At 50.4% G+C, this 17,860-nt stretch overlaps 1 protein-coding gene across 1 annotated transcript; it reads left to right on the top strand.

Moving 5' to 3' along the window:
* The first annotated feature begins 4,726 nt into the window (after positions 1-4,726).
* On the top strand, positions 4,727-17,121 carry LOC101789258 (ubiquitin-associated protein 1-like). The gene is made up of 6 exons (XM_063254228.1): positions 4,727-4,811; positions 8,466-8,659; positions 8,895-9,422; positions 10,903-11,112; positions 16,214-16,315; positions 16,735-17,121. Exons 1-6 carry the CDS (start codon positions 4,727-4,729, stop codon positions 16,867-16,869), a joined length of 1,254 nt encoding a protein of 417 aa, XP_063110298.1. The 3' UTR covers positions 16,870-17,121.
* The last annotated feature ends 739 nt before the right edge of the window (positions 17,122-17,860 follow it).

Raw genomic sequence — 17,860 nt, 5'->3', positions numbered from 1 at the left:
ATCGAGATAATAGAAAGTCAAAGTGGGTTACTATAATATATCCTGCTATTTTTTTCCCTTTAATTAAACGGATAAAAAAAATAAAAAAGTAAATAATGGAGTGGAGATTGAGATAAAAGAGGGCATAACAGCGAAACAGCGCAGATCAAAACATAACCATTTAAGCAGAATAGTGTTTCACCACCAGACAATTCCGACCTAAAAGTAGTTACCATATTGACTCTTTCCTTGAAGTCCTTGAGTACAACTTCGTATACTGTAGCATTAAGTATATCAAAACAATGTAAAACCATTTAAGAGAATGACAGCATTACAGAGTATTTAGAATTGACTAACAGAAAATGAACAATGGTTTCTGTATAATCTCCTTGTCTTTAAAAGGTTTTTGCTTATACTATTGTACATAATAAAATCCAATAAGATACAACCTATTTAGACCATTGGAGACAGAAGAACAAAGGCTAGATGAGACTTCAAAACAAGATACTAAATCAGTATTACCTATTAAGATGTCATTTTCTCCAAAATAGCTGTTCCTATCATCTAATCTTCTCTGTCTCATTTCTGTTGAGCTCTTTTTCTGTCAGTAGCTGTCAGTTTGTCTTCTTCATTTTGTTCTCTGCTCCATTCGTTGTGGCCTCCCTGCCACTATTTCTGGGTTCTTTGTATTTTTCTTTTTTAAGAATATCCTGCAATACTTTCTGTAGCGTTGAATTGGTGGTTGCAAATTCTCCCAGTTCCTCTTTATCCTGGAAGCACCTTGTTTTCCCATCAATTTCCAGGGACAGTTGTGCAGGATATCTCAATCTTGGCTGGAGATTATTATCTTTCAAAGCTTGAATTATTTCCCCCCACGCTCTTCGTGATTTGATGGTTTGTGCAGAGAAATCTGCTGTAATTCTGATGGGTGTTCCCTTGTAAGTGGTCTGTTTCTTGTCTCTGGCAGCTTTTAATATTCTGTTCTTGTATTGAATTTCTGGAATTTTTATTATTATATGCCTGGGTGTTTCTCTGTTTGGGTTGTAGGTAGCTGGGGTCCTATATGCCTCATACATCTGAGTATCTTTACCTTTTGCTAAATTAGGAAAGTTCTCCTGGATTATTTCTGTGAGTAGCTTTTGTAGTTCACTTGTTTGTGTCCCTACTTCTTCTTTTATGTTCTTAATCCTTAAGTTATGGCTCCTCTTATCATCTTCTTGTCTTTGTATTATTGCTGTTTGTTTCTTTGTTATTTTTAAGAAGTTTTTCATTTCATTCTCCCATATTACAAGTCTGCCCTCCAGATCAGATAGTCTGTCCTTAGTTTCTTTCAAGCTGTTATGCCAGTCTTCGATAGACTTCTTAGTTTCTTGATAGTCCCTTTGAACCTGCTTCACGTACTCTACGCTTTCTCTGTTTTCTCCATCAAACGATTCTCCCCTCTTTTTCTGTTTTTCCATTCCACCATCTGTTTTTTCCTGGGTGGTGCTTAGCATTTCTCTAACTATTCTGCATACTTCTAGCTTCAGGTCGTTGATAACTTCATTCCTGAATTGGTCTATGAGGCTCTCTATATGGCACTTAATGTCTATTGGTGCGGTGTCCGCTATTGCCTGTTTCTCAGAATTGGGGGTCAAGGAGCCTTTCTTGTTGCTGCCTCTTCCCATATTCTCTGTTTCTCATATATGCAAGCTTATATGAGAGGCCCAGCTTCTCTCCCTGACAGCCACAGCCTGATCGAATTGCGCCAGTTAGGTGTTCTGCTCACCGCTGTGCACTAGGCAGCCTATGCGGGGCCCGCCCCTCCCGGCCACCGTCAGGCTCTGGGATCTGGGTTGGGCTAGTCTACTGGGTCTGCCGGCAGTGTCACGCAGGCCAGGCACTTTTCACCAATCCCGCCCGAGAGGGGGATGTGTGGCTGGAGTTGCCACCGCGCCCTGCTCCCGTAGGACTGCTCGGGCCCAGAAAGTCCGCTGGAGTCAAACTGTGGTGGAGTGTCAGTTTCTCTCACTCACCTCACCACTAGTCGGTGCACACCTCCCTGCCCGTCCTGTTTTCGACTCCGTTCACAGACTCCCATTCACAGAGCTTCTGCACGTCTCTCTCCTTGCCGAGCCGATGTAGAGGCAGCCAGCCACCGCGGCGGGACACCCAAATCGCGGCTTCCAATGGCGCGGGGTTCAGCCTCCACACCGAGGCTTTTCTGTTCCTGTTTTAGCACCAGGACTGCATTCCAAGTTGGTTTCTCTCAGCCCAGTTCGTTCCTGAGTCAACAGAGCATATCTCCACCTGCTTATTCTCTTTAGTCCGCACCATTCCTGGCTTCTGAGCCTAGTTTTTCAGAGAGCCTCCGGTAGTTGCTGTTATCTGTTTTATAGTAATTTTCACACAGAAACATTAATGTCATCTATCTCCACACTGACTGCTATCAAGTTATAAATGATTGCAGAACCAAAAAGAGAACCTCCTTTTTGATTAAAGAATATATTCAACTTTCTAAGATGTTTATTTAAATAGAGGTTGTCCCGCCCACTAAATAAAACTTCCCTCGGGTGGTTACATTTTGAACCCAAAACTAAGAAGCCAGCATGTAGATAGTAATAAATCTGCTGTGAGCCATTACAAGGTCAGATAGCAGGACACTGAGGAATAAGAAAGTCTAGTGAGAAGGGGACAAACACCAGAGAAACAAAACTGGGCTTTACATCAGAAGAACATTAGAATTCTCAGGAGCAACACTAGAAGCTAGAAAAAATACCTTCGAAATTCTAAAAGAAAATTATTTCCAGCCTACAACTCTGTTGAACCCAATCATCAATTAAACCTAAAGACAGAACAAGCCATTTTCAGACATGCAAGTCTTCCATATACCACATGTTGTTTCTGGGAAGATACAGAAGGCTGTGAGTGGCCAAAACAGTGAAATAAACTAAGAAAAACAGAAAGTGAGAGAGCACAAGGGACCTAGGAAACAAGAATGCAGCCAGACAACACATGAATGCAATTCCCAGGGTGTGGCAGAGACTCCAGGACAACAGCTATCAGCCATTGTAAATTTACACTGCAGCACACTGGGAAGTTCTGGGACAGACCTCTGCACAGAGAGAAAACCTGCACGACACAAATATATATGATGCACTGAAGAGAGACTTATACCACCAGTGAGGTGGATTTAGGGGTACATCTATAACAGGTACATCATAAAACTCAGCAGTTTAAAACAAAGAAAAAGGAGAAAGGAAGTCTGAAAATGTAGCTCAGCGCACAGCCCTCTCTTCACACAAGAGAGGTCCTCAGTGTGACCCCAGCATGGGGCGGCGGGGGGATGAACTACAGGAGAATAAACACAAGTGAGAACAGGAGCTCTGTGGGCTGCAAAACCACGCAGAAATCAGTGCTCACCACTGCTCACAGGCCTGCCAATCACACCTCCATCGGCGTCACACACCCTGGCCCCAAGGGCTCCTGCACTGCGTTCTCACAGCGCTGCTCCTGGAACATGCCCTCCTCAGGGGTGGGCTCAGATGGCCCTGTACATGAAACCCTCTTTTCTTACACAGCTCCCACAGGTTTTCAAATCACTGAAAACAGCTATGAGATATTCCTTTACACCTACCGACCAGCAGATGTTTAAAAGTGCCATACATCTCACCATCAAGAGGATGAACATCATCCAGAACAACCACCGTGGGACACACCTGCCAGGACCTTGTTCCCTCCCAGAAGTCTGAAGAGTCACTTCTCCTTCCACAGCCAGCATGTGTGCTAAAGGAGTACACAATAACTTTTACCACTGTAATATTTTTATAACATAGAAGCTTTTACCACTGTGATATTTTTATAACATAGATGCTGCTGAAACAAATCAAGTTTTCATTTACAGGAGAATGGCTAAATATGTTGCGTATTATTCATAAAATATCCTCAGTGGTTAAAAATGAACTAAAAAAAACTGAATGAACTACAACAACATGAATGAAAAAGCAAGTCGTTCCAGTTCCAATACCTTGTTAAAAAAAAGAAAAAAAAAAAAAAAAGAAAAAGCAAGTCACACAATAAGATTTACGAGCACATGATTCCATTTCCATAAAGTCAGAACATCAAGCTAACTATAAGTGCTCAAACTCTAAAGAAAGCAAGGGGATGAAACAAAAGTCAAGATGGTCATTATCTCGGTCATTGTCTCAGGGAGACAAAATGGCATTAGCAGACAGCCCAAAGGATTTTGGAGTGTGGGGAAGAGAAGGGGGGGGGTGGAGAGAGAGAAGGAGAGAAAGGAGTGGGAGAGAGGAAAGAGAGGGGAATCTTTCACAGTAAAAAGATTCCACAATAAAATTCTCTGATGAATAAACAGAATATGAAACTTGCATACACTTTCCACCAAGAAGAGAGTCAGTGTAAGGAGTTGCCGGCAGTCACTGATTAGTCCAAAAATCCAGAACTTAACTAGCTTAATCTGACTCAAAATTGAACACTCTTTCTAGTTACAAACCCAAAGAGCTTGGCTGACTCGTGAAATACACATATACTTAACCCTCAAAACTAAAGGGCACATAGCAGGCAGCAGAAAATGCCAAAAGCTTCCAGTCAAACTCACTGACAAAGCTGAGTAACAGAGGGTGGGGCACCGCAGGGGAAACAGACACAGGACTTGGAGGAGCCGGACAGACAGACAGACAGCAGAGCCTCAGCCTGCAAGGAAGGAAGCCTGCAAGAGGGATGCCTACTGCAGCCTCCACAAGAAGACATGGCCTTCACGGGCTCTGTGGACAAGGCTGTGAGCTCCGTGCTGTCCCACTCTTGTTACAACGAGGAGGACGTGCTTTGGTGGGGTGAGCAAGCAGGAAAAATTCCTCAACCAAGAGGCCAGTGCCCTGGCTGGCTGGAGAAGACCAGTCAGGCAGGAAAAGGTGCATGCATGATCGGAACAGGCTGCCAAGGTCTTCTACATGACTGCGCACAGGAATATGGAATGAACAGGTCCACAGGAGAATCAGTGAGGGGAGGCTCTTCCCTCTGGATCTACGCCAAGGTTTCTGGACCCACCCGGTAATCCTCTGAGTCAGAGCACAAACAGCTGCTTACCTGTGAGCAGGGTGGTAAATCGCAGTACTGATCCCATGAGGATAATGACTACTGAAGCTGAAACTGTGACTCTCTTGGTAGCTCTGATTTGTTTCAACACTAAATTTCAGAAGGTAAGCAAGAAATAAATACCATTAAACTTCAACAGACATCATTACATACCCAATACGATATCTGTAACGTGGAAGACACGTAATATCAAAGATGTAAAACAATCAGAACTCTGACAGTGTTAACATGACTGATGGATACAGCCCTGTTGGTAAAAAGTCTGGTAGTTTCTTACAAAAATAAACTGCACTGACTGTACGATTCATTGGAAGGGAAACATCAGGAGAAATGATGATATATATTCATAAATACTTATAAAGGATAGGCATAGCTGCTGTATGACAGCAGCCCTAAGCTGGAAACCTGGACATCTAGAAACAGAAAAATGGATAAACCAAACACTCAGCACTCATGTAGCCACACACAGATATCTACACATTTATTCACGGTATTCATAAAATACTGACCACTAGTAAGACAGGAATACACGACTGAGTGGCATAAACTATGGATGAATCTCAAATATTATGCTGATTAAAGGAGAGTTTACAAAAAGGATCCACATACATGATTCCACTATTATGAATTATCAGGACAGACAAAACTCATCTGTGATTTTTTTCTTTTCTTTTTTTGGTACCAGGGCTCACTTATGCCACTGAGCTAAATCCCTGGCCCTCAACTGTGATTTTTAACAAGTTTTTTAAACAGTTACTTGTTTGGGGGTAGACGTGGAAAGGGATGCTGGGAAGGAGAAGATGGAACGTCCTAGCATGGTGGCACCGTCCAGAATCCCCACAGGGGTTTTGACTGCATAAATGTACACACTGGTACTAAGTCACAACAGGTACAACTGAGATTTGTGCATTTCACAGAATATAAATTTTACCGGAAAGAAAACTCATCAAACACTGAACCCTAATTAATGATATGCATGCTAAATCTAACTGCTGACATCTCCAGCTTACTCTGAAATACATTAAAATACAAGAAGACACAGAGATGGATAAATGGTAAAAATATGATCGATAGTACAGTAAAATCCTAATTATAGAATCCAACTGGAAATACATGAGTGTTTAAGATACAATTCTTTCAACTATCAAATTGTACTTCCAACTTTTCATAACAACATGCCAGGACATAAAGCAGCACCACTAACTGATGTGAAACAGAGAAATAACACTGCACCAAATACACTTCCCAAAGCGCCTTTTACCTGACAAGGTAACTTCTGAGTTCTCCTCGGTAATTGATGACCAAGAGTTCTGCTAACCACTGCGCACTGGCTTTGTATTCTAAAAATATCAACCCGGCGATGGCACAGCTCAAATCACCAGCAAAACTCGATGCCTTTGAGAGAAAAGAAAACTGCATTACTAAAGAGACGCTCCATAAATAACGATGCACAACTGGGGGGCATGTGAAAGCCCAGTGCCAATTGCCCGGTCTACAGCAGTCCTCCCAGCTCTGGTTTTTTTAATTACCTGTAATCTTTCATTTACTCGGGCAACACCACAATACATAACTTTGAAGTAGAGGGGTAGAGAAGCACATTTTTATTCAAACCGTACATCCACTGCAACACAGACAGAACTCTCCACCCTTCCACCCTAGAGAACTCTAGAAGCAGCTTTCCAATGTCAGCATCCACTGCCAGCAGTAGTCTAAATGGAAAAGTCTTCACTTCCATTCGCCTAATCAGACGGCTGAGGACAGGGAAGCAAGAGACCTGTAGGGACGCTCACCTACCTGTCACAGCCTCTGGCCTCCAGTCACCGTGGATTCCAGAGGCAGAACCTCACAAAACTGAGGCTTCTGCAGAGGAACAGACATCTCAGAAGCCCCCGCTGCCCCTGGGACAGCCAACTCTTCCCAGGAGACACCCTACACAATGGGGACGTAGACAACAACTGGCCAGGCCCAGCCTGCCCCTCAGCCCACAGAAGCAGTCCTTCCTTTGCACGGGCCAGTCTGAGTCTTTCTCACAAAGCTGCTCCTGCCGAGACCTTAGGGCTTGCGGGGCCAAGCACATGGCACCAGCTTCCGTCTCCAGAGAGCTCCTCAGAACCTGTCCAGGAGCTGTGGAACTCCTGTAACCTGAGCCCAGATTTCTCCATGCATATTCATTTCCTGAATGAAAACCATTCTCGGAATTCCTGGCTCTCAGTATCAGAGTTCCCAGCGGAGGCCAGCAGCAGCAGTAGCAGTAGCGCAGCCTCTCTCCTCTGATTTGAATTCATCTTTATCCAGTGTAGAAAGAGTTGTGGTAGCATAAAGAGAAGCAGGCAGGTGAAATTGGCTTTCATGCACCAGAAGACCAGCAATTCCTGAATGCAGAGATTGGGGTCACTCACAGCACCCAAGTTCAGAAGCTGCCGAAGGCTGGGCAGGCCACAGTGTGGCACAGGCTCTAGGCACCTGATTTCTCAGCTCTCAGCAAGAGAAGAAGAAAGCAGAAAAGGCTGCACAGAGACCTGTCCATCCCCGTGTTCAATTTGCACAACCAGCCCTGCCCATGGCTCAGCAAGGGATAGGAACTACCGCGGGCCACACACAAGACAGGTTACACACTATGAATAGAAGCAACATAACTTCTTTTAAAAAGTACCTTTCTCATAACCCCGGCAGCGCAACCAGCAGGCCACATTCCCTTCCTCACACAAAGCACCCCCAGAAGCTGTGGGCAGGACATGCTCGTGGTCGGGACGGTGTCCCTGTGACCACAGGCTAAAGGGCAGCCATGTGTGTGAGGCCCAGCACGCAGGAAGTCAGCAAGAGCCAGGGGCTCTCAGAAGCAGCCTTCCCCTCCGCTGGTGGCCCCATCACCTGCAAATGAACACCAACTCAAAAGGGGAACTTTCCAAAAGTATCTTGCAGTTCATGCATCTTCGAGGGCTAATAGAGCAGCTGCACCTCGGACCTCGGTTCCTTAGGATGCTGGCAGGATGTGCATTCCCAGAGCGTCATTTCATAATCTGGAAATAGGGATGATACTTGAAGCTATTTAGCAAAGCTCATCAAAGATTAGATCATCACATTTCATGGTCCCCAAAGTTACCTTGAATAGCAGCAAAGAAGAGGGGGGAGATATTGTCACAGGGACTTTGGAGCTGGACCTCAGATGCCCAGTGGGTAACTAAGAACAGAATAAAGTTTGGCCTCTCCCTTACCACTCCAGAACTTGGGATCATATCCCTACAACGTTCTTTAGCCCTACATGTACCTAGACTGTCCTTCAAGACCGAGGACACCAAGATGAGAGTGATTTTCAGAATTCGGAAGGACATCCAACCACTTTTACAGAGTCCAGTTCCAAACCCCCTGGAACAATGCCTAGAAGTCTTGAGTCATTGTCCTAACTCTACAGCCACCTCAGACTGCAGGAAAAGCCGCACCTTGCACATCACCCCATGACGCTGTCACATTAGGGAGAGCAATTACACCATGCAGGGAAACAGGCTGCGTCCCAGGAGCTGGTATCTCACAAGGGAAACCAATATCCTCAGATGAGAATGGCTGTCCAAGGACCTCAGGAAACTATGTGAGCTGCCCCTCAGCCAGACCTCTGCCTCCCCACCAGCTGTGCAACGCCCCAGTAAGGGCTGCAAAACCCCAGCCCTTGCCTTTGCTCCTCTTTTGTATAAAAACCCCAAAGTTCATTTAGCGTGCTTCCCAGTATGACCACGCTGATAAAATCTTTCCAGCCCTTTACAGCTTAGGGACAGGTGGTGGGAATCCCAGCCCTGGTTCGCCCCTCACCACCCCTTTCTCCACAGCACGACTTCAGCCTGGAAAGGAAGGCTCTCTTCTGTGCTGAGGCTGCCACCCGAGGATGCGGCCCCTACCCGTGCGGTGATCAGGGCACGGCGTCGGCCCCTCCAGCCTGGCTCTTGCTGCTCAGTCCCGACAGCGGCCTGGCACCTGCACCTGCGGAGCCCGGACTCCAGGAGCCACCCGGAGGCGAGCAGGAGGCCGGCAGCGGTGGCGACGAGGAGGACCCCTCGTCGGCCAGCGAGGACGAGAGGCGCCCTGGTGGCTCCCGGCCCAGCTCTCCGGCCACCCCCGACCCCGGCCGGCGCCCCTCGCTGCTTGAGCGGCTGTCGGGGAGCAGCCTGGCCGCGCGGCCACGCGCGCTGCTGCACTGCTTCCGCCGCCACCGTGCTTGCAGCCTGAGCTCGGTGCCTGCGCCCCTGGGGCCCCTGCCACCGCCACCACCGCCGCCTCCACTCAGCCCCACGCTGCCCCCGCGGCCCGCCACGGCCGGCGCCATGGCCCCGCTGCGCAGCCACAAGCCCACGGGCGCGGTGAGTAGCGCGCGGCCGCGGTCTCGGTTCCTTCCGCCCCGTCTCGGGAGCCTTCGGCCTAGAGGTCCCAGCTCCGGGCCGTCCGCTCGCGGCCCGGGCTTCGCCGCCGGGTTCGCAGGCAGGAGCGGCTCCTCAATGCGCAAGGGCACAGCTGCTGGCCTGACCCGTAGCGGGTGCTCGGTGAACCTCTGTTAAGGAAAAAAGCCACAGATCCGGGGCTTTGCGGGCTGGCCAGGCTCCTGGAGAACGTTCCGGGTAGTGCGACTTCCCGCCAGAAACCTAAAGACGGAGATAGCAAACCTCAGCACAGGACCCAGCACCAGACCGGCGTCCTGTGTGGAGAGAAGGCCAGGCTGCCCGGGATGGGGCGGGTGTCACAGCCCAGCCAAAGAAGCAGCAGCCTCAAGGCCCTCACTTTGTCCCTTCCAAGGCCCTGTCCCCAGTCTTGTGTTTATAGCCATGTGTCCTTCTTTAAGAGATCCCCTCTAGATTGTTTAAGCAGCAGGCTCAATAAAATCTGGATCCGTAGCAGATGGTGTGGGACAGGATGGGTAGCAGAAGGTGGCACTTGGGCACAGCTTTCTGTCCTGAAGTTGGGCCAGGAGATGCTACTGAATAAGGCCGAGGTGGAATTAACCAGAGACAGACTGGAGGCCCCTGACCTTAGACAAGTTGTGGGTGCTGATGTTCTCCACCCTGGGGTGGGGCAGGGTGGAGGACCTCTAAGGTGGAGATGGCGGGGGAACTCATGCCCACATCCACACACTGCTCTGGCTTTCCTTGGGAGGAGGGGCCAGGGCTGTGCTTAGGGTTTTGCTGGCCTGTGTCCAGAAGCACCCCAGCTCAGATCTCACTAAAAGTAAGATAAGGAACCCCTGGGGTCAGGGCCAGGCCCCACATGTGTACTGTGGCTCAGGTCCTTAACTTGTCTGAACTTTGACCTCCATATCAGTTAAACAAGATAATAGGATGGTTCTATCCTAATTCTTGGGAATTTTTTCCTTCTTTCTTTTTGTGTAGGGGAGGGAAAACTGGGTCACATCATATTGCTCATGTTGGTCCCAAACTTTGGGGCATCCAATGATTCTCCTACCTCAGCCTCATGAGTAGCTGGGAGTGCAGAGTATGCTATCATGCCCAGCTTCCTGTTACATTCATTGGCAGTGTTCAAAGCAGTACGTGAAACTCGGCCTCACCAACAGTGCCTTGTATCCACTGCTTTACTGCTCTTCCTGCCCCTCGCCCGTTTGCTCCCATCTCAAGCCTCCTAACAACTCTGTAGGCTGCATGAGAGATACTCATTTTGCATAGGAGTAAAGTGAGTGATCCAGGGAGATGGGGAGCTGGAGTCTGCAGGACTCAGCTCTCAGCAGCACCAGCGCCACACTCTGTATAGAAGGTAGTACTGGAAGCCGCTTTTTCAAATGTCCAGCCAGGCCAGCATCTCCTGTGCTAACTGATGCACCATTCTCTGTTTCAGTCCCTCAGCCCGTATACCTGCCTGCCGTCTCTTAGGGAGACACCCCAGCCTCTCAAGCCCTGCAGATCGCACCCTGATTCTGCAGCTGACCTGCTGTCCGCCCTGAGTCAGGAAGAACAGGAGCTCATCAGGCCTGTGGTCACCCTGGGATACCCCCTGGCCAGGGCCATCACAGCTCTTCAGAGGACGGGGAGACAGAGCCTGAGCCAAGTGAGTAGGAGCTATGGCTGGGGTGGCTACAGCCGAGCCAAGCAGCTGTGGGGCTTTTTGCCTTTAAGTTAAAGAAGACTTGTTCCTTTCTTTTTAGAGGTGTAAATTACTGGGGTTTGCAAGCAAGTTTCTAGACCCTTCGGATGCTTCCCCTGCAGGAATTTATCAGTGGTTCCCATGCCCACTGGCAGAGGCTCAGTACTCTACCCTTGTCCAGTTCCTGCTCCAAATACAGGGAACTGGAGCTTTGGACAGTTTGAAAGCTCTCCAAAATTTATTCTAGAGAACTTATTCTAGTGGGTTGCTTGTTTGCAGTACTGAGGATTCAAACTAGGGCTTTTGCCTTGAGCTATATCCCCCTCCTCTTACTTTTTTTTTTTTTTAACATTATGCTAGGAGCCAGGGATTTAACCCAGCAGCTCAAGAGTTTGCCTGGTAATCGTGAGGTTGCAAGTTTGATCCCTAGTAAAAAAAAAAAAAAAAAAAAAAAAAAAAAAAGGATGTAACATTAACATAGGATCTCACAGAGTTGTGAAGTTGCCCAGGCTGGGACTCCAACTTGCAGTCCTCTTGCCTCAGTCTCCTTGGATGCTGGGATTACAGGCATGCGCCACCACACAATACAACACAAAGTCTGTGTTGTCCAATATAGTAGCTTCTACCCATATGTGGTTATTTTCAATCTGTGATTAAAAAACTGAATTTTAAATTTTATTTAGTTGTCATTAATTTAAATTCAAATTCAAATAGCCACATTTAGCCAGTGGCGACCATACTGGGGAGCACAGCTCTAGCCACTCCCCTCAGGGAACAGTTTCCCCACATTGTCTCTATCTTTCAACTGCCCACCTACCCCATTAGTCCTAACTATTTACTGGGTACTTCATGGGGTGGGCCAAGAGCTAGGGGGAAGCCAAGGCACATCTAGCCCTGCATGGTAAGCAGGCTTTCCTGGAAGCAGGCACAGGTGGAGTTGGGCAGACAAGATGTTAAAGAGACCCTCAGGACCAGACCTGAGGAAGAGAAGCCAAAGAAACATCCACCAGCCCCTCTATTCCAAGGCCCCTTTGGCCCCTGAGTGTCTTGAGTGGGCTGACATCGTGGTTGGACCTTTACACATCTACTTCAGCCAGCGTTTGCCTGTAGAAAGGGGTGACCCGAGGGACGCAGGTCTCTATAGCAAACTCAAAACTTTAGTAGCTCAGCACAAGAACCATTTATTTGCTCGAGATACTCTGAGTTGATAGTCAGGGTCGGACACAGCTAGGTGGTTCTGCTGGTCTCACTGTGGCTGCAGGTGGGCAATTTAATCAGAACCTTACTGATGGCCCAGTGGTGGTGGAATTTGTCATCTAGGCCACATGGCTGCAGTCCAGTTTGGTTCCAAGAGAGCACATGTGAAAGCTGCAAGGCCTCCCGCAGCCTCTGCTGCACTGGGACACCATCGTTTTCATTGTACCCGGTTTCTCAGAGCATGTCTTAGAACACCCCAGACAGACTCAAAGGGAGGAAAAGGAGACTCTGCCTCTGGATGGGAGGGACCGTGAAGAATTTATGGCCATCCTCAATGGGCCACGAGGAGGTTCCAGAGTTCAGCAGAGGCTTCTGTGGGTGCCAAGCTTTGAGCTGGACTTCGAAGCCAGATTAAACTGACTTTGATGTAAGGAAAAAGGACGATTTTCCAGGCGGGACAGACAAGTAAATGGAGGGGCAGGGACGGGAAGGAGGAGTTTGAGAGGCCCCGATCCAACAGTCTTTTGGAGGCGAGGATGCAGGAGACAGGCTGTGGGAAATGACAGAAGGGGACTCGGGAACAGACTGAGGGCTGGGCTGAGAATCTGATAAATGACCCAAGGTACAAGGGAAGCATGGTAGGTTGGGGGTGGTGGCATGAATGCCACTGCCCAGCCCCCTACCCCAGTGTGACATTCCCTGAGCATCGGATTGGACAGCAGTTCCCAGGGCAGTTGGCATTTATTCCTTTTTTTCCTGTCTCTGTCCCCACGTCAGAGGGCTTGGGCACCTTCTCCGCAGTCTCACCCTCTAAGGGCTGAGGTGGAGCCTGCTCTGGGGAGGGAATGGCAGGAGTGGGACTCTCATGCTGCAGCCAGAAGCAGGGTGCTGCGGCCAGGCTGGGGGGCAGGGTCATGCTCCTGAGCTGACCCTCCTGCTTCTGCTCTACCCCAGCTCTTCAGTCTGTGTCTTTTGCGGGAGGAGAAATTTCAGCATGGGCACCCAATGGCTACCCCGAAACTCTCTCTGCCCCAGGCCCTAGCCTGAGAGCATACAATTAGGTCCCCTTCTTTCCCATTCTGCAAGGTTGCTGCACTGTTACTGCCCTGAGCACTTTGCAGAAAAAAAAATGAAGACTAGGTAGGTTCAGCTGACCAGACAGGGGCAGCCCCAGGGCCGGTGTGACCCGGAACCTCTGTTACACAGTGCTTTTCTCCCAGTTCCTGTGTGAGAACTCTGAGGACAGCAACCCAGGCTGCTCTTAGATTTACTATATATATATATATATATATATATATTTTTTTTTTTTTTTTTTTTTTTTTTGTCTTTTTTGTTTTTATCGGTACCAGGGATCGAGCTCACGACTGCCTGCTTGCAAGGCAGGCGCTTATGCCTCTGAGCTAAATCCCCAGCCCCTGCTCTTAGGTTTAAGACCAACTCAGCCCCCAGCTGCAGCTGGGGAGCTTGGCCAAGAAGCACGTCAGGAGGCTGAGGGGCCAGGTCCACTAGGGGGTGCCAGTGAGCCCCCCAATCCCTTTGGGCCTGGTAAAGCTACAGTCATGGCCCATCATGGCCAGGTCTGAATGCAAGTCACAACCAGGACAGGGCAGTGGCCTCCCTGGGGTGATACCAAGGGTCTCTGCAGTGGGGACACTGTGTTCCCAGACAGAGACTTGCCACCTTTGTGGCATCAATAGGTGATCTTCCTCCCCAATGGACAGTCATGGGGTGGCCCCAGGGGCCCTGCCCCCCCCCATTCCTCTATCCTCCCTTCAACCCCTCCTTTGGATGCCTTCATCTCCCCTCCCTGTTCTGTGAGGTTCCCCCATCATCTGAGCTATTGCTTGGGGTTCAGATTGCTTCCCCATGACAGATAAGCCATAGGCTGTACACCGTGTAATCCAGCAGTCTAGGAGGTTGAGGCAGGAGGATCACAAATTTGAACCTAGCCTGGGCAGCCTAGTGACTTAAGGAAACCTTGTTTCAAAATAAAAAAGGGCTGGAGATGTAGCTTAATGTGAAGACCCCAGGTCCAATCCTTAGTACAGAAACAAAAACAAAAACAAAACAAAACAGAACAGAACCACCAGATAACCTAAGGGAGGGCACTGGTGATGGAGTCAGTGGAGAAGAGGAAATGCAAAAGCTAGGTTTTGTGCATTGCGCTGTCCCTCCTCCTACAGGCTTGCTCTGCCCATTGCCTGGCGTGGACGAAGGTCCATGGCAAGGCCCAGACTCGCCAAGGGAGCCCAGACACAGCAGGGCCCCTCTCTGGGGGTTCCCCACTCACAGGACAGAGGAGGAACTGGGCATGGGCCTCGAGACTCTCTCACCCACCCTGGGTCCCGAAGCAAGCCGGGGAGCTTCTGCAACCCTGTAGGCCCCAAAAGCAGTCGGAGCAGCAGAATCTTTCCAGATGCAGATCCCCAGGCCTGCCCTGAAGGTGGTGCTGATATGCAGCATGGCTTGGTGTCACCTGTCCCTGGAGCCACATGTGAGGATCACCTGAGAATTATTAACACCACCCAGTGTCCTGGCCACAGCCTCAGGAAGTGAAGGCCGTGGTTTTCCAAGCATGCACGGTGGTTGCCGTGCACCCCAAGGTTGAGAACCAGCACAGTGATAAGCCAAAAGCTAAAGGAGCGTCCACTGCCCAGCCCTGCCCTCTCCACCCTCCTCCAGGCCTGTCCACTGTCCCCCTGCAGGACAAGGCCCTAATTAAGTGAGAGCTAGCCCAGCCATCGTCCTGGAATCACCTGCCCTGTCTGGACCTCTGTTTCCTCCCCTGAGCAGGGTGGTTTGGGTGTGTGTCTTTTAGTGTGTGCTCAGAGCAAGGTCCTGGTGACCCAGGCTAATCCTCTGGTCAGTGCGCTAGCCTTCATCTCCCAGCCTGCCCATCCTGCCCTCTGCACGCTCTGAAGGTCTGCAGAAACCTGCCCTGCTCCATCTCTGCACACAACCCTAGCTCCCCCAGTCAGGAGCCGTCCTCTGGCAGACTCTGGCGCAGCCGTCCTCTGTAAATCCTGCTTTGATTCACCTGGCCCTAGTGTTGTCTTGCATCTGATTTATCTCTCACGCTAAGTTGTAAGTTCCCTCAGGGACATTCTTAATTCATTTCATAAAGGCAGCATTGGCTGTTGTAAGACCCCTTCCAGCTGCCATGCTGAGACCAGGGACACAGGGGCAAGGGATGCAGCTGTGGGGTAAACCAAGCAGCCCCTCTCAACTGGAGCAGCAAGCACAGGTGGAGAAAGAGGAAGTGGAGCAATAACAGGGCTGTGCTTGCCATGCAGGGAGCTCGGGGTGCCCTGGGAGCAGCAGGGACACAGCCAGTGGAGACCCATGTGCCAGAGGCTTCCGGGGGCTGGCGCTGGCCCTGGCCTTTCAGCATTCATCACCTTTACCTGCTGTCTCCTGAGGGTAAAGGGGCCCTGGTGATTTACACAGGGAATAGCACCCAGGATTTGGGCCCACTGGGCCCCTCTCCTGCCCCCATCCCTTTCCCAAGCTGTAGAGGCTCAGGAGGGTTCCCGGGAACAGATGTGTCTAGTGAGGGGTGGAGGTCCTGACGCAGCAGGTACTCACCAGGAGAGGGCAGTGTGTATGTTTGATCGCAGGAGGTGGGGGGCTCCCCACTCCCATGGCCCCTTTCCTGGATTTCATCCTTCATTTTGGGACAGCGGTGGGGGATGTGGTCCACTTGTTCCCAGGTCTAGGCCTCTCCTCAGGTTGTGTGGGCTCTGGGGCTCTCTGGGCCCGGTAGCATGTGGGGCTTTGCTGGCCCACCTGGCCCTGAGTTCAGAGCACACCCCACTGCTGCTCGTTGGTGCTCTGTTACCATCCCATCCCGTCTGCCTCTTCTGTCTAGTTTCTCGGCTACCTCAGCGCCCGGGAGAGGCTGCTGCAGCAGGGCTATGAGGAGGCCCTGGTGGACGAGGCCATGGAGCTGTTCCAGAACTCTGAAAGCAAGGTCAGCGGGGACGGCAGGATGGGGATAATGGCGGTCCCCAGAGCGGCCGCAGTAGGATAGGAGATGAAATGTGGACAGAGGTGGGAAACAGAGCAGGCAGCAGGAGAGGGGCAGCTGGAGGCCAAGTTTCAGGCTGGAAGCTGGTCACTGGGCTGGACAGGGTCCTGGGGCTCCTTATCCTGCACCCACGCCCAAGTACAGGGGTTGGGAGGAGCAGGAGGTGGGGGCCAGGCCAGGCCAGGCCAGAGCCTTCTGTCCTGAGCAGAGTCAGGGAGGTCAGAGGCCTCATCACCCTGGAGGTGCAAGACCACTTTAGGGGCCACCCAGCCTGGTCTATGAGGCCACAGCTTCCTGGGTGGAGGAACAATGGGCACAGGGACAGGGCACTCAGGGACCCAGCTGTCCCCACCCCCTCACAGGCCAGGGAGTTCCTGCGCCTCTGGGAGCAGTTCAGCGACATGGGTTTCCAGCCGCAGCGGATCAAGGAGGTGCTGCTGGTACACGGCAACCGCCATGAGCAGGCCCTGGAGGAGCTGGTGGCCGGCACCCAGTGACTGTGAGGCCACTGGCCTGTGTCCTTGAAACCCAGCCGGAGCCACACAGACAAAGCTATGCACGTTCACTATAAAAAACAAACAGTCCCAAGGCAGGGGAAACACTGAGGTCAGCTGGCGGCGCTCCAGGAGGACTAGGCAGGGGCCAGTGAGGTGGGACTGAGCCTTGCACCCTGCCTGTGTTCCATGTGTACCCTCTGTGTTAATAACTTTGCTGTTGAGAAAATTAAAACAATAACAGTAGCAACAGAATGACGGGCAGTTCTTTTGAGTCCTGTAGGCTGCTGGTCTTGGGATGGAAAATATATCCCCACTGAGCCTCAGAAGTTCCGATTTGGGTTCTGTGGATGTCGAGCTCAAGGGCTCTTTGGGTCTCCATGTCCCCAAAGGAAAAGCAGAAAATCTGATGAAGTCAATGTTTGACCTGGCCAGTGCCCATCAGATACTCTGACTCAGAAAGCACAGCATGGTGGCCTCCTGGGTGTTCTTTCATTGGTTCTTTAAGACACAGTTTCATTGGTGTGGGACGATGAAGGCAGTCCTCCTGCCTCAGCCTGCCAAGTATCCGGGGACTACAGGTAACAAGCTCAGTTTGTTTTATATAACGGGTTCTCTGGGGTTCTTTACAATGGCACAGGCCCAAGGCCAGTGAGTGTGGCCTTCTGGACCAGCCAGGCTAGGCCCCCTTCTGCCCTGACAGTCCAGCCCGAATGTCCCCTTTCATCTTCTGGGAGGTGGGGAGATTAGGACCAGGTTGTCTCCAGCTGCCCCACATCTGTCTGTTAGAGGCCCCCGGGGGAGCCAAAGGGTAACTTGCTGAAGCAGCCTAGAGGTCAGAGGCCAAGACATGGGTGCCCCATTTTTTCTAGTCGCCCCACGGCAAGTGGAGTCCAGGCTTCTCAGCCACTTGCAGGCAAGGCTGTATTTGGTGCTGTGAAACCACAAATAGAAACACTCACGTTGCTCAGAGCTCAGAGGCTGGGTCTGGCGG

Source organism: Cavia porcellus, unplaced genomic scaffold, assembly GCF_034190915.1.
Source record: "Cavia porcellus strain 051 isolate PalLab524CR breed Dunkin Hartley unplaced genomic scaffold, mCavPor4.1 scaffold_8, whole genome shotgun sequence".
Lineage (NCBI taxonomy): Eukaryota > Metazoa > Chordata > Mammalia > Rodentia > Caviidae > Cavia > Cavia porcellus.
The sequence above is the reverse complement of the archived record's forward strand: the minus strand, read 5'-3'. Positions and strand labels throughout refer to the sequence as shown.

Excerpts from the sequence above, each read along its gene's own strand:
- LOC101789258 (XM_063254228.1), top strand. The coding sequence starts at position 4,727 with ATGGCCTTCACGGGCTCTGTGGACAAGGCTGTGAGCTCCGTGCTGTCC. Across the intron at positions 4,812-8,465 it reads GGAGGACGTGCTTTGGTGGG|TCATTGTCCTAACTCTACAG; the intron begins GTGAGCAAGCAG and ends AGAAGTCTTGAG. Across the intron at positions 8,660-8,894 it reads CAAGGACCTCAGGAAACTAT|CACGACTTCAGCCTGGAAAG; the intron begins GTGAGCTGCCCC and ends CTTTCTCCACAG.